Source organism: Sparus aurata, chromosome 1 (genome assembly GCF_900880675.1).
Source record: "Sparus aurata chromosome 1, fSpaAur1.1, whole genome shotgun sequence".
NCBI classification, from domain to species: domain Eukaryota; kingdom Metazoa; phylum Chordata; class Actinopteri; order Spariformes; family Sparidae; genus Sparus; species Sparus aurata.
This window is the reverse complement of record NC_044187.1, coordinates 15,738,172-15,761,377: the sequence shown is the minus strand read 5'-3', so window position 1 is coordinate 15,761,377 and position 23,206 is coordinate 15,738,172. Positions and strand designations below refer to the sequence as shown.

At 47.1% G+C, this 23,206-nt stretch overlaps 1 protein-coding gene across 6 annotated transcripts in view; it reads right to left on the bottom strand.

The window, feature by feature from the left end:
* lef1 (lymphoid enhancer-binding factor 1) overlaps positions 1-23,206 on the bottom strand; it is a 47,055-nt gene that overhangs the window by 3,145 nt on the left and 20,704 nt on the right. Inside the window, exons 4-10 of one of the 6 annotated variants that reach the window (XM_030431186.1) lie at positions 19,635-19,767; positions 15,773-15,863; positions 13,299-13,418; positions 12,418-12,580; positions 11,521-11,628; positions 9,413-9,455; positions 8,735-8,777 (exon numbers count right to left, since the gene is read on the bottom strand). In XM_030431186.1, the coding sequence (XP_030287046.1) occupies positions 8,743-8,777; positions 9,413-9,455; positions 11,521-11,628; positions 12,418-12,580; positions 13,299-13,418; positions 15,773-15,863; positions 19,635-19,767 (693 nt within the window). In that variant the 3' untranslated portion in view covers positions 8,735-8,742. Of the gene's footprint in view, positions 1-8,734; positions 8,778-9,412; positions 9,462-11,520; positions 11,629-12,417; positions 12,581-13,298; positions 13,419-15,772; positions 15,864-19,634; positions 19,768-23,206 lie in introns of all 6 variants that reach the window. The other 5 variants (XM_030431194.1, XM_030431178.1, XM_030431149.1 and 2 more) reach the window with 5 other exon arrangements.

The window sequence follows — 23,206 nt, the reverse complement described above, 5'->3', positions numbered from 1 at the left end:
TACGAGCCGACGTCGCTCAGGTGCAGACTGACGCCGCGGTGTTAAAATGTTACCTGACTGCTCAATCCACTTCACAGGACTCTTATGAAATTGGCCCCCTTTCCCTGACAGAGGGGGGGGGGATTGTTTGTCAGGCTGCTAAAAGTGTTCTCTTCCCTCTCGTGATCCGGGCTTGAGCTAACATAACAGAGTTAGCTTCAGTTATTGACAAGCCAAGGAGAGTTATTTTAGACCCGAGCAGCATCAAATAGAATCTGTGATCAAAGTGGAGAGGCAGAGACAGAGGTGGATGGATGCCTCCTGCGACTAAAAAGATGGATGTTTTGTGAAGACGGAAAAAGGAAAAAGAAACGGTATTAGTTTGCTTTTCCCTTGTGGCAAAGCCAAGAGTGTGTTTTTGTAGGAGACAGAGTCAGCTGAGCCCTGCTGCTCGCTGCATCTTAACACTCACACACGAAACGCACACACACACACACACACACACACACACACACACACACACACACACACACACACACACACACACACACCACCCTGCAGACTGCTTTACCACATGTGGATAAAAGGGAACAGGACAGAGGCCACCTTTCCCGAGGAGAGCTGACCCCGAGCTGCACAGAGCAGAGAGCTGAAAAGGAGCACAGCGCTCGGAGAGAAAGAGAGAGCCCCTGTCGCTTTTATTTACCTCCGCCGCCCTCTCTCTTTTCATCCCAGGATCTCAAAGCCGGGCCCGCACGCCCGCCACTGCACCCTGTTTCCTGGGGAGCATTTTTCCTTCCCCCCACCACAGACATGAAAAGCTCTGGCCTTCCTGCCTGGGGAAGAGGCCTGAGGGGCTGTGGGCGAGGAGTGTGTGTGTGTGCGCAAGTAAAAAAAAAAAAAAGGGTTGTTGGTAACAGCAGGGGTGTGTATGTGCGTGGTGGTTGGTTGTAGGGGGGCACCAGGCCAGCTCTTCACAAGGTCCAGCCGACACAAACACTGGGATTCAGGAGCAACTTGACCCCTCCTCTCCCCTCCCCTCCACCCCCTCCACCTCCTCCACCTCCTCCTCCTCCGCCTCCCTCTACATTAGTGCTCAGGAATGCCGGCCGGACTTTTTTGCAGGAAATGAAACGCTCCTCTGTTCAGAAGGCTCGTGAAGGTTTAGCCCCCCCTCCCACCCCCAATTCCTTTCCCTCTACGGGACGGGAGGGGAGGGGAAGGGGGTCGGACATGCTCTCGCCCCGGCTTTTGAAGTGTGGGAGGTTAAAATAACTGGCACGGCCTCGCGTCTCAATCGCCGCTTTCACCTCCCCGGCCAAATCAAAGCGCCCGCAGCTGGGGCCCGCCTGCCTCATAGCGCCCCCTCCCCCCCCCCAACTACAAAAAACCCCACCGACTCACCCGCCTCTCTCTCTCTCTCTCCCCCCCAACACACGGCTCTGGGGTTTCTTTTGGTGCCATTAAAAAGGAAAACACCGCCGACAAATTACTCTAAAAATAAGCCGAGTGGAGAGAGGTGTCTCCAGTGCAGGCTGAGGCGCAGACTTTACCATGGCAGAGAGGAGAGGGGAGATTTGGAGGAGAAACGACCGGGAAAGACTGAAGGCTGAGAGAGATGTGCCGGAATCATCTTAAAAGACGGGTCCAGTTTAGTCTTACTGGTGTAGTTTAAGCCATCATTCTAAGCTATGATAATATTGTGCTCATCAGTTAAGATCTGGGAACACGGTGACATAATTATGAAGCAGTCAAGTGTGGAGCCGGTGATTGGACAGGTTGTGAAACAAGCCATCAGTTCAGCCACTTTATTTTGAAGTCAAACTAAGAGTAAGTTCCCATCAAACCGGTCTGTCAGACTGCGCATGTCTTGCTCCATTTGACTTCTTTGGACAAGTCAAAATACTGTCACATCTCAGTTATTACCCGATATGTGACTAATGTAGTCAGTGCAATCCTATTCCTTATTCATACCATGCAGCAACAACCGGGGCGGAAAAATGAAGTGCCAAAAACAGCAGCAGTTCCTCCAATGGCCACCTGAGGCTGACTCCACAAGCCAGTCAACACACTGCATATGGTATATATTGATCCACATGTTAAAATGCCCAACTCTACAGTAATCACGGGCGGTGAATTTTTGTACAACTCACTTGTCTTTTTTGTCTTGTAAGATAACCTGATGAAGGTCTAAGTACTGAAACGTTGTTGTAAATAAACTTGAACTGGACAGTGTTCAGTCTTTTTCCTGATTTTGTTGGCCGACAGTCTTCTCCTACACACCTGTCGACCTTAAGGTGTGCAAAAGCTGCACTTGTTTTATCAAGGCTTAAAGCTATGCATAATTATGGGTGTGGCTGCTTTTGAATGGAAGCTAGATGCTAGCTGTTAGCGACCAGGTTTCTTGGCCCATTTCTAGACTATCCAGGAGTTTGTCGGAGGCGGGCACTGCCTAGATGGCCGTGGCAACAGCCACCACACTGAGCTTAAAAGGAGACATATTATGCTTATTGTCAGGTTCATAATTTGTTTTGGGCTACTTATAGAAACACTGTAACTCGTCAGTGTGCTGGGCAAAAGTCAAACATGTCCAGCACATTTTCCCAAAGTTAAAAGCCCAAAAAGATTGAGTTCATTCAATAAAAGCAGCTGAAGCCAGTGAATGTTCGGCATGTTTGCTTGTAAATGACTTGAAATTACCCAAATTGTTCAGTTCGAGTTACAACAACCGTTGCTGACAAATGTCACCACCGCTGTCAGAAACCGGACCAGTGTTTCTCTCAGCGTCTGTCGACTCCGATGAGTAGACTAATAATGAAACCGCAGCCGCTCCAACTTCAACCTGAGATCCAGCACACACTGAGCGCCAACCCTTTGTTACATCATCCACTCAGTTCAGTCTGGCCCAGAGAGCTCTACTTAGTAATCATCCACACATTTAGATCAGAGTCTGGTGCGGTGGCGTGTTTTGGCAGTGACCCCGGCTCTGGATCACACAGCTAGCTTCGGCGACACCTTTTTAAAAAAAAAGAGCCTCCTCTCTATATGCTTGTGGCGGCAGCGCTCTTAAAGACAACAGGGATAAATAAAACGGGCTGGGCAATGAAGAAAAAAACAAAGCACCTGGAAGACAAAGCGATGTTTTAAACAAAATGCTGTGCACAGTCAGCACTTTCCTTGGCTCCTAGACATTCAACATAAAAAGAAGTCGCCCCTTTGATATTTTTAACCTCCAATCAAAAGGCGGGCTCAGGGGATGTTGGAGCTTTTCCACGGGGGCTATCAGAAACTAACAAGTCAGTCAGGAGGGGCTGAGAGAGGAAGACGAGGGGAAGAAGCGCCTGTGTAAAATGTTGGAGAGGAGGGAAGGGTGGGGTCTGGTTGTGGTCAAAAGGGGAAAAGGGGAGGGGGGAGTCACCGCAACCCCAAACCTCAGGCATGTGTGGGTGAGACTAGGGGAGTACAGGAGGGTGTGGGAGGAAGGGAGGGAGGCGTTGCCCACATCTGAGGCAGCATCGCTGGGGGCCCGGGCAGCTGAAGTCTGGCCGTGTGCCCCCGCAAGGCTCAGTCTGAGGCGCTGCAGGCCGGGGGATGTCGGGAGGGGAGGGAGGGGAGGGAGAGAGGGAGAGAGGGAGGGAGGGAGGGGGGGGAGTTACTGCAGATTCAAAGAGCCGGCACAATGACTGCTCCCTCTGCTGTGGTCTCGCTTCAAAGGCCTCCGCCGCCACTCATATTCTCCGTCAGGACAGAGGAGGAGCGAGGAAACGGGAGTGGAAGAGGGGGGGGGGGGGGAGATGGAGCTCGGGGTGAGGTTCTCCATTAACAATGACGAGAGTAAAAAAAAAAAAAAAAAAAAACAAACACCGCCGTCCTCTTCCTGTCTGTGCCCGGCGTGTTACCTGGGGGCCCTTTCATTCAGAGATAAGCATCTCACGAGAGGGGGAGCGTTTTATAAGGTCACATAGCTCCGAAGGGCCGCGGTGCCTCGAGGAGCCACAGGGGTGAGGCTGAGGGGGGGAGGCGGAGGAGGAGGAAGAGAAAGAGAGGAAGTGGAGAAGACATCACAAAAAAAAAAGAAAGCGGAGAGACTGGACCCTCATACTGTTACTGCAGCTGGCCAAACCACAACACAATGGGCCCGTGACTCAATCAAAACAAATTTCAAGCCCCAGTCTAAACAATGGCAGCGCTATAGCTGCATTTTCTCACACGTAAACAGACTTTCAAGAGGGTTATTATACTTCCCTATTGCTGTTTTTTTTTCTCCTCTTTAAAGTGTCAAATACGGTTTCCGGGCCAGGGTAAGAGCAGCATGTCAGGGTGAACGATGGCTACTCCTGAGCTAAAACCACACACACTTAAATTACACGGAGTTTGACACACTGCCACCCTCTGGAAGTCTACGCACTGAGTGCTGAGAGGGTCATTTTTCCTCACAGAGTCGGCTTTGTGGAGGTCAGGGGAGTGGGGGGGAGTGGGGGTTAACGTTTCCGATTCTGTTTCCCACCTGGAGAAACATTAGTCGGGGCGTCAGTCTGATTCCAACCCCCAAATCTCTCTCCTCCGCCCCCCACTCCTCTTTTAGTAGTAGTTTTAAAACATCCTCTCAACTCCTGTGTGCTGCTCAGAGCGATACCCAGACTTTTTTCTCTCTCCCCCCCCCCCCCCTTTTTTTTTTCTTTTTTTGCGATTCCCTCCCCAATTATCCCAGGTCACTAATAAGGCGGGGTGTGGAGGCACTGGGCTGTGCCGCGGTGGCCTAGAGGCTTGGTGCCAAATTGAAACGACTCGGGAAATGGAGGCAGACGCTGAATCTTGCCTAATTGCAGCCGGGGTGTGTGGCTGGCTGCTCAGATGTGTCTGTGTGTGAGAGAGAAAGAAATGTGCAGTGAGTGATGAGGGTCTGAGAGAGAGAAGATGAGAGGCAACAAATAGAAAAAAAAAAAAGGGGGGGAGAAGAAGAGGGAAAGAAATGAGGGATGGAGACTGGAGGATGAGTGGCAGTCGAGTGAGATTGGGTAAACTCAGAACTCTGGAGAATGAGGGATTTTCTTTTGGCCCTTTTCTTACCCCCCCTCTCTCACGCCCTCCCCCCATCTCCCTCTTCTTCCTCCTCTTCTTCTTCTTCCCTCCTCGCTCATCAAAGCCTTTTGACAGCTGACTTCTGGCTGCACACATCAAGACGGAGCATGAGAGGAGGGGAGAGGGTAGCCAGCCACCAAAAAGCTCCTGCTCGAACAACACTTTCTTTTATGTTGCTGGACCGAGACCATGTGGTTAGAGATGGACCTCGACTCCTTCTTAATTAGGGGGCGGGCCTTCTGACTGTTTTGGAGATGGATCTTGAAGGCGTCTGAGATCGCTGTACGTATTTGTCCTCTCACTTCCGTTTCCCAACTTCTCATAACCTCACTGACGAGCAGAGTGCCACAGGAAGTCCCGTTTGTTTTAATGTATGCATATTTTTAATCCGTCATCCGATAAAAAAACATTACACACAGAAACCCTGGTCACAGTTGTTCTATTCGTTGCAAAACTTCACAATACACATGCAGTAAAGATGTGTTTGTGGTCCACATTTCCTGAGAAAAGGAAGAGACGTCAGCTTACTAGGTCCATCGAATCCTGAAAGAACAAGGTGTTTCACCTGCTGAGTCAGTATGTAAACAAGAGTGACACATGAGGTCCCACTTATTTTCAACTATGCAGCAAAAAAATAAAAAAACAACCCCTTGGTGTGCCTTCTCAGAAATAAGTAAATCGCATTTTTGTACTTCCCGTTCTCTTGTTGCATTTCTGAAATGAGATCCTCACATTTCGTTCTCAGACGCAAAGTACATAAAAAAAAAAAAATGTGTTTTGAGCGTTTACGTGTCTTAAAAAAGGTGATCTTTTTTATCAGCCGAGACTTTATTTTTCCGCGACAGTCGGAACAACTGAAAAATCCCATGGGCTGGTCAGGGGAACCATGTCAGGGATGCCAACCTTTCAGGTTAGCCTACAAAAATACATTATCCCTGCCTCCTCTCCAGTGAGCGATTTGGCTAAAAAAAGATGTCTATGGTGATTGGATGGCGTACTTCACATGGCTCTTTTTTATTTTTGAAACCATGCAAGGCGAGGTAGAGCTTGCAACATGGCGGATGAGGAGCTTGTGCCAAAAAAAAAAAAAAGAGCCAACCAGACTTCTGTGTTGTGATTGGAGGCTGGACGCTAGTTTAGAAATGGCGACCACTATCACAAACTAACGTTAGCTACTGTTAACGTAGCTGACCGTGCATGAAGTTGCAAAAACTCCGACCCTGGTCCCCAATCTGCTCACATATGGCCAATGAAAAGAAGCAATGAATACATCTAAGTAACTGTTAATTGTTCCAAAGAGCCCCTTTACTGTTATACCTATAAGATATCCTGGGTCATGTGATTGAAAAAGACCTCTTCACGTATAAAGGTGTCCATTGTCGAAGATGTCAACAAAAGAGCGCCTTCATAAGAGCCTGAGCAAGATGACTCACATGCAGTTTTTTTTTTTTTTTTTTTTTTTTTTTAAATGGAGGTTTGCAAGTGTTTGCAAACTCCATGGGCAGATTTTAAAAAAAGGCCCACCTTTGTGAGGAGTGTCTCCCCCCTGTGAAAAAAATGTGCAGTGGCTGAAAAAGGAGAAAGCCTCCGGGGCATGTATGTGTCTCGGGCAGATAACTATCTCAAAAGGGGGCTGTGAATCAGCAGGCTTAGTCAGACAAAAGGCTAAAAGCGCGAGAGGAAGCAAGAGGGAGAGAGAGAAACTAAATAAAAGAAGGGTACAGGAGTGGTGAGGAAAGGTGGGGTGAAAACTGCACATTTCCAGTCAGTGGAATGGGGGGAGAGAAGGTGGCTGGGGCACGGAGTGGCGATGGGGAAGAGACGGAAAACCCTCGTTTCACATTGTTGGGAGTAATGACTTCTCAGAGTGCCGCGCTCAACTGTGGTGAGAGCCAGCTGTGTGGCGGGCCCAGTGTTTGACATGCTAAAGATAACAAAGAGAAGCAACCGGCAAAGCCATAAAACACAGCCCGGCGACGACTCGACTCCTGGTTTGCCTCACAGGCAGAAAAAAAAACTCTTCAGAAGCTATAAAATATGTTAATACGAACGTGTTTCGAGTCAATTCTCCCCTCATAAAATCTACCTGGACTGAAACGTTTCACTGAGTTATGCTGAATATTCTTTCTTAGCGCTAAAAAAATAGAATGGGTTGAAACCGTCGCGCAAAAAAAATAAAGGTGTTCAAATTGTATCTTCCAATTTAACTCATGAACAAATTTCCTTTCAGATTTGTTCATGATGGGATAGAGGCGAGGGGCAGATGAAAAAGGAAAACAGACAAACGAGTTCATTTAAAATATGTTTTTTTGGCGTCTACACCGAGCTAACCTCAATCCAGCTCTTTGGGATCTGCATAAATTGAGGGCTCGGGGAGTTGTGGCAGTATCCTCGGTATTATGCATATTAGTTTAAGGCTGTCACTGAGAATCAGCAAGGGTGTCCATCCCGCTGCGGCTAGGCGCTGCTAATTATTGGATCAGAGATAAAGTGCTTTTTAGCGCTCTCTCGCTCGCTCTCCCTGTGCTTTGAAAACCCGGCTGTGGCGAGAGAGAGAGAGAGAAAGAAAGAAAAGCGGCCCAATTTTGGGTTCAGAGAGAGCCACTGGGTCAGGAATCGATCAAGTGGAAAACCTTTGTGCGTTTTTTTTTTTTTTTTTGGAGGGGGGGGGCGATTTCAACGTAAGACCAGATTTGTCACATCTGCCCAGCTTTTTTTCTGCCGCCGAGTGGGAGCGGAACAACAGGATGCTACCAGACTCAGAGGGAGGCAGAGCGACGAGAGTAAGGAAGAGTGAAAGAGGGAAAATAGAGTTGCCTTTGCCACATATTGGGAACATTAATCCGTCTTTTGAAAGAAAAGAGAGAAAAAAAGAGGACAGGTGACGGTTCGGTGAGGGTTTGACACGTCATCTGAATCAATGTATCTCAACACATCATTCACATGTAAAATGAAAAAAAAAACGACTGTGGAGTGCCTTTGTCACGAAGGCATTATAGACACCCTGAAACCCCAGATAGCGTGAAATCTTATTAAGGTATAGCATCTCATTAAGTTCCTGCCATACAAGCTGCCGAATCGCGCTCCGGCTTCGCGAAGATGCAGAGGGAGACAACACATGTAGTCCATATGGGGGGCTGAGCTGACAGCTCAGCCTGCACCAGCAGTGCAAAAACAAAACAAAAGAAAACTGTTTTCAGATGCATCACTCAGTCGAGTGTGTAGAACGACACCGAGTGGATGAGATGTCCGATTTACAAAGCAACTATTTTTTTACCTTTTTATCATCCGGACATTTTTCTAACACCACGATGGAAGGAAAAAATAAGCCATAAAGTGCCGACACGACATCTGACCCTTTCAACGTCCAGTCGTGCCAGTCGGACGTACACACTCGCACACGTTTGATTACACACACGCAACACAGAGGGAGAAAATCCAGTGGCCCATTGTGCCGAGGCCATTGAGCAAACTCCGCACACAAAGCGCAATCCCCTCTCCAGGCCTTAACACCGCTGACACAATGACTATGGCGAGGTTAGGGTGGACCTTTTTAGGATTAGTCTGTGAGTACATACTCTCACGTCAGTGTTTGGCAGTTTGAAAAAAAAAAAGACTTGACATATATTGAACTGATCAGACAGGGAGGGTGGATAGAGGGGGGTTGTCTTACCATTTTTCTCAGATGTACGCCGTTTTCATTCTCTGGCCTGTACCTGCAGAAAATTGCATCTTTTTTTAACAAAATTTTGGGAGGGTGTCTGGATGGCTCAGATCTTTGCCATCCAAAAAATAAATAAATACTGACATTTTTTTTTTTTTTACTTAAAATGTAATTCTCAAATGGATTACAGTTGCAGTGTTGAGAGGAGGCTCATAAGCGCAGCTAAACAAGGTCAGCAGAAAGACACAACTGTGGTGCAAAGCAGGCAAACAAATAGTGCGAAAAAAGCCCAGAATCGGTAAGAAGTCGTATAGAATGGACAGACTAATCCCAAAGTAGGTGTAATATGTGAAGACGGGGATGAGAGAGAGAGAGAGAGGGAGGGAAGGAACAAATGGAAGGAAGGAGGGGTGCACACAAAAGGAAATGTCTGGAAGAAAAGTGGAGGACTAGTCGAGCCAGTCTACTGAAGCCAGAGTGAGGATAGTAGGTAAGGTTAGTCAGACTCGTCCCTGTCTACTGGGAGATTAACAGAGTGTGCATTAACAGAAATGCAGCGGTGTACTCTAAAAGATTATACGTTGCCGTGAAAAGATGGCGTAACTCACAACTTCGAGATGCAACAGACAGGGGGGAAAAAAGTAGAAAAAGAGAAAAGGGGAACTTGGGAAGGGACTGTGTGCTTACCAGGGGCCGTTTCCTGCATCTTCTCCCTCTTCCGCTTCTTCTTCTTTCCCTAAAAAATATACAGAGGAACACATAAAGTGTGGCTCCAGCACTCACGCTCACTAGACCACTCTGGTATCCTGCTGCTGACTGCCATGTTCACTCATCCCCTGCTGGACATCCAAACCAGCATCCCTCGGACTCCGGACTCCGCGAAGTAAACTGCCGCGCTGAGGGACGGACCAGGGAAAGCGTCCGAGCTGACGTTTAGTGTGCTCTGGCTGCTTTTAAAGAGGTAATATGTAACATTTACACATTAAAGTGTCTATATATATTTTGTTGAGTTGCCCTTTTATTCGAGGTGATGGTACGTTTCATCTGATACACCAGAGAGACAGGAAGGAAGTCGGCACGTATGCAATTTTAAAACATAAATCACATCCATTTCCTGATTTTCATCGGCAGCGGTGGTAAACAATGAAAGGCAACAACTCCCATGATTCCACACTGCTTATGTCTTTTGTTTTGTTTTGATCGAGGCGCCCCTAGTGGCAGAAAATTACACCCTGCGCCTTTAACCGACTTCCTTTCTAATCATTTTTTCGTCCTATTTTGGGCTGAGACCACCCTAACCGGATAGAGGCGCGGCTTGTCCTGCCGCCGTGACCCGTCTGTGCCACATTTCCACTACCTTTGAAGTCCCTCTAATGACAAATATTAACATGAAGTGCAATTTAAAATGCTCAGTGTAATTAGGCTAGTCTAGCTCAATGACTGTGAAGAGCGCCACTCTTTTTTCCAAGCGAGGTGGTGGGAGTGTGTAAGGATTTATAGCTTATGCTAAATCCCCAGGGGGGAGACTATAGGTATAGATAGCAGCGGAGAGTCGTTCTAGTCAAATATGAGCAGCACTTTGGTTTCCTGCTGCAAAGTCTGCTAATCCACTTATTCATGAGCTAATCTGCCTTCTACTGCTGCGGCAGACAGGGAAGAAGAGAGACTAAGTGAGAGTGGGTGAGAGAAAAGGATGGGAGAGGGGGTACGCGCCCAAAACTATCAATGCTGCACGCTCTCCACGCCGCCGCGTTACCTATTTCAGGGTGTTTTCCAGGCATGATGTGCCCGTGCATGTGCACAGCTGAGGTTTTTTTTGTGTGTTTGTGGGAGGGGGTCACAGCAGAGCGCTCGCAGGGATACTTGTAAAGTAATGTTTTGCGTTAAACATATCGTTTCCCTTCATCTCTTCAGTGTGCCAAGGGGGAAGCCATTCCTCCACTTTTTCTACCTGTCAAATATGTTTGTACTAACAAAGCTGAAAAATTAAATGGGGGGGAGAGACTGTCACTAGCTGGATGCTGCGTATCTGTAGCTGCGTAGCTTCAGAAAAAAAAACAGAAAAAACGTCTTCCTCCTCCCTCAGCGAGGCAGTTTGGCAGCGGAGCAGTGGAGGCAGAAGGAGGAGGGATGCTGTCGGTGTCCGAGGGGAGGCAGATAAACACCACAAAGCACTTTGGTGGTGGAGTGAACGTGAGTGCCGGAGCCACACTTTTAATAAAAGGCTGGTGCTCGCTCTCACAAATTCATACACGCCGCACACTGACGAGACACACACACACACACACACACACACACACACACACACACACACACACACAAACACACCGAAAAACAGAGTTGCATTCCAAATCCAGCTGAACCTCCCACATTCGCTAACAAAAATGGGCAGCTAGAGGAGCAAAGGTTGCTGCTGCTGCCTCCTCAGCTCAGTCTAACAGCTGCTTTTTACATCCATGCTGATATGGAACATCAAAGACTGGCATAACCATTACCAGGCAGTTTTCACTCGCTGTGGCGATAATCATGTCCACAATGCTACAATCCATTTTCGGTGCGGACGGTAATATAAGAGCGCTATGAATTACACATTAGGCTGAAACAAAAGCCTTCCACAAAAATGGACCCCATTAGCATGGAGCCGACTAGCGTGAATTAGCCTGTATGCCATTTTTTTTTTTTAAAAAAAGAACAAAATCATGCAGGACATAAACAAACGACAATAACAATCAACACACACACAAACACACACACATGAACGCGCACCTCTGCCAATCTGTTCTGTTGATACTTACATAGTTGTCTCGAGCAGACCAGCCTGGGTAGAGCTGCATGTGGAGCTGCCGTTCCTTGCGGGCTAACTCATAATACTTAGCTTGCTCTTCCCGAGATAAAGCATGCCACTGTTTCAGTACAAAAGGAGATTAGGGAGAAAATAGCATACAGTCAATTACTGGCATGCACTTGCATGTTCTCTGCATAAAGAACTGTGCTGCTGTTTTGGTTAAAAAAGAAAAAAAGAAAAAAAAAAATCTTTTCAACTTCTAAACGTTTGGTGTAGAAATAAAAAAAACTAAAAGGGGCGGGATGAAAGAGAGACAAAGAAGAAGGGGGGGGGGGGGGCACATGATGAAAAGATTAACATGCAGAGAGTCTGAAAGAAGGGGGAGAAAAAAAACTTTGATTTCATATCAAAACACTGGTTCCAATTTAGCAGCGCTTTTTATTCAAACTATGTCAGCGAGCAATTACCCCGTGCAGGCCACAAACTAGGCTTTGCTGTGGCTGGCTGCCTCAACCGCCAGGCCTATTCGTTAAGGCTTTTAACATGGCTCTGTGGTTCCACTCTTTTCCCAATCCTCAAAAGGGAACAAATTTTGTCATTTCCAACCGTGCCATTATCCAGGCATGTTTTATTAAAGCCAATTTGATTAAATGTCAGTTAGATAGGCGGTCTGTGTCTGTGCTGCTGAGAGGGAAGTAATTGGCCGGGGCAATCATTATGACAATAATCACAACTAGTTCATAAAAGACTGTATGTTAATAAAGAGGAATCCTTGTACTGTTTTTTAAAACTAATTGGGCCGGGGGAAGGAAGTCCACACGGCCTCTTCGGAGCCGCGGCTTGAACTGTGGTCTTCTTGGTGATTTTTACTCAATCAACAAAGGGAGAGCGAGGCCGGTGCACCTACCCTCCGTCCCAGGATCTGATTGATGGCGGCGCTCTCCTTCAGCGTGCACTCGGCGACCACATTCGCGCGCATCTCTTTCATGTACAGCATGAAGGCGTTTAGCGGCTTCTTGATGTGCGGTCTTTTGGGCTCCTGCTCCTTTCTCTGTTCGTGCTGGGGTTTCCTGTGAAGACGAAAACAACAACAGCGACATGGACGGAGGTAAAGACGGAGGAAGCAACAGAACGAGGGGAATAAAAGAGCAAAGCAACGGAGGGAAGGGAAACTGCGGTGCCGCTATGGCGACGAGAGCAGCGAGGGTCTGGTTGTTCCCAGCCAATGGTGGGGCAGCGTGCGACGGGCTGCCACGCCATGGGCCCCAGCCTCTCTTTAATCATGTGCAGTTGCACTTTATGCGGAGAGATTACTTCACCAGTAATGACAACGAAACCTCCTCAGCACACTGGCAATCGCTTAAAAACACTGTAAAGCTACTCTGCGCCCACTCCTGACTTACTTTCTAATAACCTTTTTGATACTCGTACAGTCTTGGTGCCGGGATGGCCATGAATAATGGAAATATCAGCGATAACCACTTCAGGGCGCTCACAGCACTTCCCACTGCACACACACTGGGGATGTGAATTCAGTTCATCCGAGCGCTAATCTAGGACCTGTATCTGTTGCTGGCTAAGTGTGTTGTGATCCCTGAGGCCAAATGAAGCACAGGCCCGTTATCAGTAGAGCACGGGCCCTCGCCGCTTATCTGCTCACATCAAGGGAATGAGAACAAGGCTCTGACAGAGGGTTTGTTCAGCAAAGGCCTACCTGGAAATATTCTCAGGAAAATGCTGGTAGAGACAGTTTTGATGGAGGTATGTCGTGTTTTGCGCAGGACTCACATGTGCATGATGTCCGTTTCATGCAGAGGCTCGTGTTTGACCTGTGGGTTGACGATGGCTGGGTGGGGGATTCCGGTGGCGTGGGGACCAGGGGGGCCGGGCACCATGTGGTGTGAGAACCTGCAGTATGAGCAGACTTTGATTAAAAAAAGAGGTCGGAGAAGGCAGGCAGCATGGAAAGGGAACCATAAATGTTGCCTAAGCGGGAAAAAATGCGACAGTGGTCACAAACAAGGAAACAAATACACACACACACACACACACACACACACACACACACACACACTGGAGAAAATGCCACTGCTGATGGAACAGTTATTATTGAAGAAGCCTCACTGACATGCTACTTCATAGGTGATTGTCTCTTATTAAAAAAAGGGGCAATATGTAGTTTTGGAGAAGAAATTCAAATTCCGAATGTCAGCATGTACAAAGTTAATGAGGTTAATAGTACAAACTCAAAAATATTTTTACTCCATAACTTAATAAACAAGCTGTTTTCTGAGAAAAAATAAGGCCCCCAGATCACAGTTTGGAGCCAGAAAGGTGGCGGGGTCCGCCAAACATAAACAGAATGAAACGGTATGAAATTTTGTTGTTCTTTAAAGGTCAGTTTAAAGGTCAGTTTGCTTATTGATTTATTCAGTCATGGAAACAAAGAGAACAAACAAAACAAACAAAGAGTTTGTTTAAGTTTGGACGAAAAATTTAATATCTTTCTCCTCTGATTCAAAACGTCTTCCCCCCCAAACACCGCACAGTGCACCTTTAAGTGTCATGAGATATTTTGACTCGAATAAGACAGATGTACTTGGTAAGATTTTAAATTGTTTGCAGTGATGTGAGTTAGAAGTGTAATTCTTAATAAGTAGAGCGACACTGAGAACAGAGTCACTAGCTGTGTACAGTTCTCCATCAACCTCTCTCCTGTAACATTCAAGTAGTGCAGTGAAAGTAAAGCTTTAATGTCCCCGAGGGGCAATTTGGCCTGCAGACAGCAGTCAATAATAATTAGAATAATATCCTGCTCGACTCCGTAAACAAGACCACATGAAATTCCCCCTCTCGCAGCATGAACATACAGTAGTGAGTTGTGAGATGATCAATCAAAAAACAATAAAATCAGAAAAACGAAATTCTCACAACCAAAAAAAACACGTTTGTGTTTCTGACCTTCAATTCGATAGGTGCTTCTTTCTAGTGAATGCTGGAGCTGTGTCACCTTTTAAGGCTTCTTAAACTATCTACATGAACTGTTCACTGCTTATTAACACGTAAGAAAAAAAGATTGAGCACCACTCGCCTATGTGATTAAACAGGAATATACATGTGTTTCGCACTTTATCCCAAGATGCAAAGGAAATACAGTAACTCATAAAGTCAGGAGCTTCACAGCAGCGTGAGAGCAGTAAAGACCAGATAATTAGGAAGGAGCTGACAAAGAAAGCCATTGTGATCTGTAGCATTTGTTCATTCAGTTGAGCTTCTTTCAGAGCTGTTTTTCATATGGATTTCTGCAAAACATCTGTCAGTCTTTGTTTGAAATGCTAAGGAGTAAAAAGTTCCTTGTCATCAGTGGGTCCATAATGTTTCCACTTTCCATTTTGTTCCATTTGTCTGTTTGTTTCAGCAGTCACTTCATCATGCTGTGGTTATGATCCCGCTGGTCGTGTTTTTTTTTTTGTCAAAGAAAAGGAAGATTCCTTGTGAAGCATGAAATTTGACTGAACATCAACGTTCAGTAATGAAAACGCAATGCTCCCTCGGTTCAAGCAACTCAAAAACAAAAGTCAGAACAAAGTGGAAAGTGGGAGAAAGTTCATAAATTTGAAGAAAAAAAATTCCCTAACGAGGGCAGACATAGGTAGATTTAAGATGATTTGAGCAGGAAAGCCTGAGGAGACCACCTGGGCATCAACCATCGCCTGATCCTGCACCCTAGATCTGGCTTCACTCAGTGTGTGCCTGAAGCTTTGTCGTTACAAACATCATGCTGACAGAGAAGGAGATAGTGAGGAGGAAGAAAGAAAGAGAGAGAAGGCAAGAAAACAATGGCAATGACAGGGATGCAGTCAAAGAAGGAAGAATGGGGTGTAAGAGATACTAAAAAAAAAGAAAAAAGAAAAAAAGAAAAGTGCTTGACAAACATGAAGTGAGGCTCAGAGAGCAAAGTGCTTCCAGGAAGCTTTGATGGGGGTTAAGCAGCCATATGGTTATGCAGCGGCACGTATGCTGAGATGTGTTTGACATGTGCTGGGCACACAGAGCAGCCGTGTGGCTGAAGCCGCAGCAGCGCAGCAGGAAGAGCCAGAGGCAGACCTCCCCTGTGTCGGCTGCTGCCGCTGCAGGCCGCCACTCCTCCGCCGGGCGCACAGCGTCAGTGTGCATTCGATGTGAAGAGACAGGATAGTAATTGCCCCTTGTTTACATGAATCATCTGTGCACGCTCTTTGTTTTATCTGTCTGTGACTCACCAGCCCAGTGGTGGCGTGATCTGCCCAACTCCTCCGGGGGACAGGGAGTAGAAGTTGGGCATGTCTTGTCCAGGGTGCTGCCTCTGCATTCCTAGACGAAAAAAAGAGGGACACAACTGTTTAATGAAGTTTGAAAACTTTTTAATTTATACCTACATCTTGTGGGACTGAGTGCAGAAGTGAGTATGAAAAGTCAGAACAGGGACGTGGACACAAGCTGACTCAAGTAACTGTTTTGATGATTTGGAACGTGATTTTTTTTTTACCTTTAACAGCTTCAATTTCAATTTATTGTCATACTTTTTGAACAGGTTGGATAACTGGCCAGTGACATCATCATTAGTCAGGTACTCATACCTTGTCTTTTCTCTTTATAAAAGACTATAAAGACGGCAGTACAGTTGATCTTGGTCTTGTTTGCGTTTTAGATCAAGTTGGAACAAGTTGTGAAAGATCATTCTTGACCTTGGAAACGGTTGAAGCAGGCCTCGAGTTTTGTCAAGCTACGGAGACAACTTATCAAACTCCATCTGCTGAGGAAGACCGAGCATTACAGTTAAATATTCCCCACAAAAAGCAAGTAAGTGAACCTTGAGTTAATGCATCTGTTTAAAGTCTATAACTCGACTTTCCCCACAAGTCAAAGATGATGTACGTGTCAGGGCTCGAATGTGCCTCTTGACCTCACATTATCAACCGGCAAGAAAAAGGATAATGTTTCCCCGCGTAGCTCGAGTCCTTCCAGCGTGTTTCGACGTCTTTAAGCTGGTTAATTGAGGCTTCCTCTTTGTGGCGAAGGCGGTGGCTCTCCCCGCAGACACAGGATTGAATTGGACTAACTGTCGGTGGATCTTCAGGACTAAGCTCCTTCATCTCCAGTTTGCCTGCTCCTCCTGCTGGGTTTCAAGGTCAAGGGGGGTCCCCTATTTATTTTATTTTTTTTTTGTTGGAGGACTTAACCGGGGACCAGAGTGGTAAGGAGGAAAAATCTAACTCGTCTTACACTTATTTTGTGTTTCGTTTTAAAACGGAGCAAGTAATAATGTGATTTTAAGTCCGTAGATATCAGAAAATATTGTTAATGCGTAGAAAAGTGCTCACACACACACACACACTCACACACACAAAGAAAAAAAAAGAAGAGGGCAAATGCCTCCAGATTAGCGCCATCTTCTAATCCCTGCTGGAGCCAGGCTTTTCTCCCGGCCCTCTATCTTTTCTCTTCCTCTTTCTCTCTGCAGGCTGTGGTCTGAAGGGGCCTCCCTCCTCAGAGAAGCAGGGCGAGCAGGGGGGCTTATATCTCCAAAGCCAGTGTTGCAACGCTGGATTCATGGCGTGCACAGCGCTACCCCCTGCCCACTAATCCACCACGTAACACTCCTGAGGGCCCTCCCGAGGGCAGAAGGGAAGGAGGCAAAGGGTGAGGCGACGAGGGAGGAGGAGAGCCCCAGCGTGTTAACCTTGTCACTCACACCCTGAAGGTGCCTAATTACTCGACCCAAACCCCCCCCCCCCATTCGCACGTTCCCGTTGACGCCCCAACGCGCCACTTCGCACTCGCGTTTCCTCTCAAAACAAGCAACAGTGAAAACCAGGAAATAAATCTGTTATATTTAAATGCCTTTCAACAACACACAGAAGATTGTAAGGATGTAAAATGTTTAAAGATCCCCCCATCCAACCACCACCGCACTCGGACACGCACGCACACACGGGCGCATGCACGCTCGACCTTCCATCCTGCGTTGCAGCCCTGTGCATATTAGAGCTCATAATGAGAAAATCCATGATTGTTTTTCATAATTAACGAGCAGATCAAAGTCTGAGCCCACTAAGGAAGGACGAGGCAGCAATTGGTCGATATAAGAGAGAGAGAGAGAGAGAGAGAGAGAGAGAGAGAGAGAGAGAGAGAGAGAGAGAGAGAGAGAGAGAGAGAGAGAGAGAGAGAGAGAGAGAGAGAGAGAGAGAGAGAGAGAGAGAGATTTCGTTTCTGAGCATCCTCAGCTTAGCTCTGCTGGTACACACGCGCATGAATATGCCTGGGGAAATCATTTGCAGCTAATTTTGCAACTGGATCGCTCGGACATGGATTTCTGTTCGGCTGCGAGTGCAAAGATCAAATATAGTAAGAAAGAAATAAGACCTCCGGGGGTCTTCTTCTTGCTCTTGTCGGCGAGGCTCGGTGGATCTCCACGGACCAACGCGAGCAGCAAAATCGGGGAGCATTACCTCATAAATTGTACGACATGACAACAAACTTCTGGAATCAAACGCGTGCATGTGCGCACAGTGTATTTACTGCTCAACTCCGTGTCAACACAACTCTTTCGCTGCTTCCATTAGAAAAATATCCAACAAAAAAAATGTGTCTGATGCGTGATTGGCCTGACATATGTGGAGCACGGTTTCTTTTAGACGTCTCGCTCCCCTTCATCTCGCTGCGCTCGTGTACTCTTGTGCTCACTTCCACATTGTTATTTATAGCCGGTCCCTCAGAACCTCCCAGCCTCATCATCTTCATCATCATCGCCTACGTCCCGTCTGATCCCTCTCCTCCTTTTCAACTGGCAGCCGCGGGAGAAGAAAGCCAGGAGAAGAGAGAGAAAAAAGGTGCGGGGACCAAACTACGGCGGTGCCCACGTCTTTTTTGTAGGTTTTTTTTTTTTTTCGCGAGAAGCTGCCAAAGTCTCCAGCTGCGCGGTGCCGAGGAGCTCGTCCAAACTGCTGAGGAGCTCCTCTGCAGCTGTCAGAGCTGCAGCTTGATGTTGTTAGCGAGAGGCAACGGGTGCAGAGGGAGAGGGCAGCAGAGCTCAGCGTGCCGTCCCACAAGCCGCTTCAAATGAGTTCATGTAAAGAGCGGAGACGGGAGGATGACTTTGCTGTGACACATTTTGATTTGCGCATCTCTGTTGAGTCCTGACAGTGATGGCAGACAGAGGTGTATAAAGAAACACACTCAGGTTCAGTTAAACACGACTGAGTTCACTCTTAAGCATTATTGCAATAGTCTGAGAAAAATCAAACTTTATTTCCGATTCTGTGAAACTTTGGTGACCCTGTTTACTTTGTTTCCTCTGTTAAGACTTCTTCTCCTCTACCGGGCACGCCTCCGTCACCTGGCGCTGTGTTGTCCCGTCCTCCACACAGTTTCATATCCCACTGAGCACTTTCTGAAGATGCCTGCCCGATGTTGTTGCTCAGGTTGTGTTAATTTTCGTAATTTTCCCTTCATTTGTGTGCTTCTACTGTGCTCGGGTAGGCCGATTAGTTGAACCGTTTCATTCTTTTTTGTCTGCTTTATGTGTATTTGTTGTTTATATTTCAAACTTTGTTGTGCTGTAGATCCTGAGTCTGCACAGGGCCTTTTATTTTGAAAATTGGCCAGATGCACCATGCCGTTCCGCTGTGTGACTTCCTATGCGTCTCGATCTGCTCTGTATAGATTGATTAGACTATTTGCTAATTCATGTTTACTTGGAATTACTGATTACTGATTCAAATCTGAACGGTATCAACACCCATACGCATCTTAGATCTACCATTCTGATCAATTAAAACATCAAATATAGATTCTGTATCAATGTTATTATAAAATTCAGTGTTTCCACCATCAGTTATATTGTTCCCCCTGCATGGAGGCATTTGAATCGATCTTGGGAGGGAGGAAGCCTCTTCCCTGCATCACTGATAAATCCTCAATAAGAAAGTTCAGATGATTTTGACAATAATGCCACTTTTTTTGTAAAGCGAGAAGACGACAACAACAACATCCGGGAATAATTGTGCAACCTGCTGCCTCGCAGTTGCTGTACCCTGTTGAGAGGGTTGTGTCATGCTCCGATTTATCTGCTTCGCTCCCTACCTTGTTTGTTGTTGCCATCCTGGGGGTGATGACCGGAATGGGATCCCGGGGCGAAGTGCTCGTCGCTGTACGTGATCAGCGGGGTGAGTGGGTGGACTGCATGGGACGGCTGCACCACAGGGACTTTGTTGGACTGTGGAGGGAAGTACAAAAATATTTAAGAGTGATGACATTGTACATAAGACTGTTCCATGTGCAAGTGGCCCCCCCATTCCCTGCCACGTGATCTAGAAAGTGGTTTTCCCACTTTCTAGATGTGGGCTAGGGAAGAAAGTAACTTTAAACAACATTTCTTCAGGTTCTTCTCTAGAGGTAGCACGAGCACCAGCACCCCAAAAACTTTGTTTAGCCTAGGTCAGCAGGACGGAAAACCCTACTCCCTGAAGGAAGGAGGAAAAAACAAGTCAAAGGCGGTGCGTGAGCGTGCTTGAGCCGGAAAAGAGAGTAAGACGCAAACAGAGCTGGAGCGAATAGGAGCGAACAAGCGATAGAGCACAGAGAGGGGAGAGAAAAGAAAGATTCGCAGGGTAGAGTTAGAGCAGAGGTCTTAGGCGGGAGATCAAAGGCAGTCATTAGCTGGTGAATAAGGGGAGTTCATTACAGAGCAAGAGCCGGGGGAAGGAGATATGAGGGATGGAGGAGGAGGAGAAGGGGGGCTGGCTATGGAGGCAGAGTGCGAGTGAGACAGATGTCTGCAGCGGTACTTAATGCAGGGGTAATCACGTCAACAGTGGCCTGGCCACAGGCCCCCCATCCCCGGCTGACTCACACAGACCTGCCTCCTGACAACTAAAATAAGACCGAGCCAGGCCCAAAAAACCCCGACACCCAACCCCCAGCCAACAGCGCTGCTTACATGCTTCAGCAGCACGAAACACATGGTAACGCTTAGCCATGCTAAATCTACTATTCACCATCTGAGCCCAGAGCTGAGCTGGAGTCAAAATATCACCTCCACAGGATATATGGCTAATCGGGGAGACATCGGTTCAGCGTTGGGCGAGGAACATCTTACACCGAGCGGCTCCCACGGGCTCTGAATCAAAGAGTCTCATGAAAGTGTGATCGGAGGCTCTCACGGGAACGGTCACCTGATTACAAATGTTGTTGAAGATACTCATCTAAATTTAGTGCGAGCACAAATCTCTGAAGAGACGAATTAATCAAGGGACTGTTCTTTATTAGCTTGCACTTCGTCGTCCCAGCAAGGCGTCCGCCAAGGTGACATTCCTTCAGTGCTAAGTGGTGATTGGTTGGCCCTCCACGCCCGCCCACACACACACACGCACACACACACACACACACACACACAAAACCCCTTGGACACAAGGGTGGCTGGAATGTCTGCGTTTCCCCGAACCTCTCGCAGACTGGCACCAGTCTCAACTTAAGACCTCCCTCTCCCCACCTTCTGGGAACGTCCTAACCGGGGGAACACAAAGGGCGGTATGTGTGCGTGTCGAAAAAGGTCTCGTATCAACCACATGACGCGTCATCCACGTCGGACCCCTTATCGGGCTGGGAATCTCAACCCCCAGGGCCAGTTTCTTTCCCAATTCTGGCACGCTCCACATTGCACCATTAGAGATGCCCGATTCAGCAAAACCCAGACAAATCCTGCCTGAAAACTAATTCCGCCATGATGCAGAGGCTTTTATCATTAGCCCAGGTGAGCGTGGTCCTTTGACCCGGGTCAACGAGAGTCAAAGGTGACGGGATAATCTGCAAGTTAGGGAGTGTCAGAGCTCATTCTACAAAGGGGGAGGGCTTATTAGTAAGGGCCACTAACCCTAAAGGAGGGCCAACCAGGACCGGGATGGCTGGGACACGCCTACACCAGGGGCTAAATGATAGCATTCTCGCCCATATTATTTTACGCCTCTTCACTCCCATTTGTTATCCTGTGGGAATGAGATAAGAACCTGGGGGATTATCATTTTAGCTGGAAGTCTTCTCCAACTCGTAGCCCAGAGAACAGAAAGAAGAAGTGAGTGGAAACAAAAAAAGTTAGTCTCTCATACTTGTTCATACACAAAAAATAAATAAAAGGTGACCGACTCCTCAGCGCCTCAGAAGGCTCAGATTCGACCATAGAGGAGAAGCCCTCTTTTAAGCTTTCCCCAGTTACAGCTGTCAAATCCCATTTTTCTCAACTTCTTAATAAACCGTCCCCATTGTTGCAAAATCCGCAGAGGAAAAACCTCTGTGACCAATACTGAATTTATGGCTACTTGGTGCACATTTGCATAAATTGCATGCCATAACTAACCACGGTTTACTTTCTGAAGAACAGACGGGCAATGAATTGTCATTTTAGGCTTCTCACATCCCTCATATCACTCGATAGGGAGAACTGTATCAGGGTTCAGTAAAATCCTCACATATTTCGACTGTTTCCATTTAAAAGTTACGGTCATTACAGCCGCTATGCAGCCACGATTTTTTTAATTCTTCCAGGTGGAGACTTGTTGGCTTGCTGCAGCTCTTGGCAAGTTTACACACAAAGAAAAATGCATGACACCCTTTTACCAATTTCCTGGAGGAAGTAGTTGGAGACACTCACGAAGTGACCACAACCGTGAGGGTCACGCCACGCTGCTGCAATTTGATCCCCTGCCGTCCCGACAGCGACTATGAAAGTCCTGAGCGGCGGCTGCAGCCGAGGCAGCGGTGGTGGTGGTGCGATGGAGGGCGGCCATATTGGAGGTCCCTTTTATTGTATAGGAGAAATAATAGGCTTAGGATCTTTCTATTCATATTTTTCAGGGAGAGCGAAAGAGGAGAGGCGGCGAGGATTGAAAAGAAAACGTTCCATTTGGAATTTCATATCCAGGCTTGGCCGGCCCTTCTAAAGAACCTCTCAGATGTGGTTTTAAGAGAAATTCATTGTGCGGAACTGGAGCTGGCAGGAAGCCCTCCATGGAGGAGACACTCCAGTGTGTTTCAGCACAAGGAGCCAATGACTTGGCGTCCTGTCTGAAATTGGGGGTGGGGAAGGGAAATGGGACGTTTCATTTTTGTTTCCTTTTTTTTTTCTCTGTTTTGTTTTTTCTTTTGGAGGATTTTACTGACGGCACGCCGGTGTCTGTGAGCTTGTATTCTGTCAGATTCCACCAACATCCTGCCATGAGCATGTGCGGGTCTGTGCGTGTGTCTATGCGGTATATGCAATAGCTATCCTTGCAATATTGCCTTTTTAAGCATCCCTCTCCCTCTCTCCCCTCACAGCACAGCTTTTGTACTCCACTCAATTATACCACTTCTGCAGAGTGGAGTGGAAAAAAGGGAAAGCGGGAATTTTATAATAATCACTTCCCACTTCTGTAATTTATATGCAATGAGGACTCTACGTGCCTGCAGCTACAATCAAGTGTGTAGAAACCATGTGAGGTGTTTCACAAACAGCTGGGGAGATGGCAGCTCAAGTGGTGGCTATGGATTCCCATGCTGCTAAATCTTTTCACTAAGAAGCCCCTCTCACCCCAAAAACCCAACCTCACCTACTCATGGGATTTTCTGCACTCTGGAGGAAAAAAAGTTGCAGGAAAAAAAAAAATAAATAAATAAGGCCC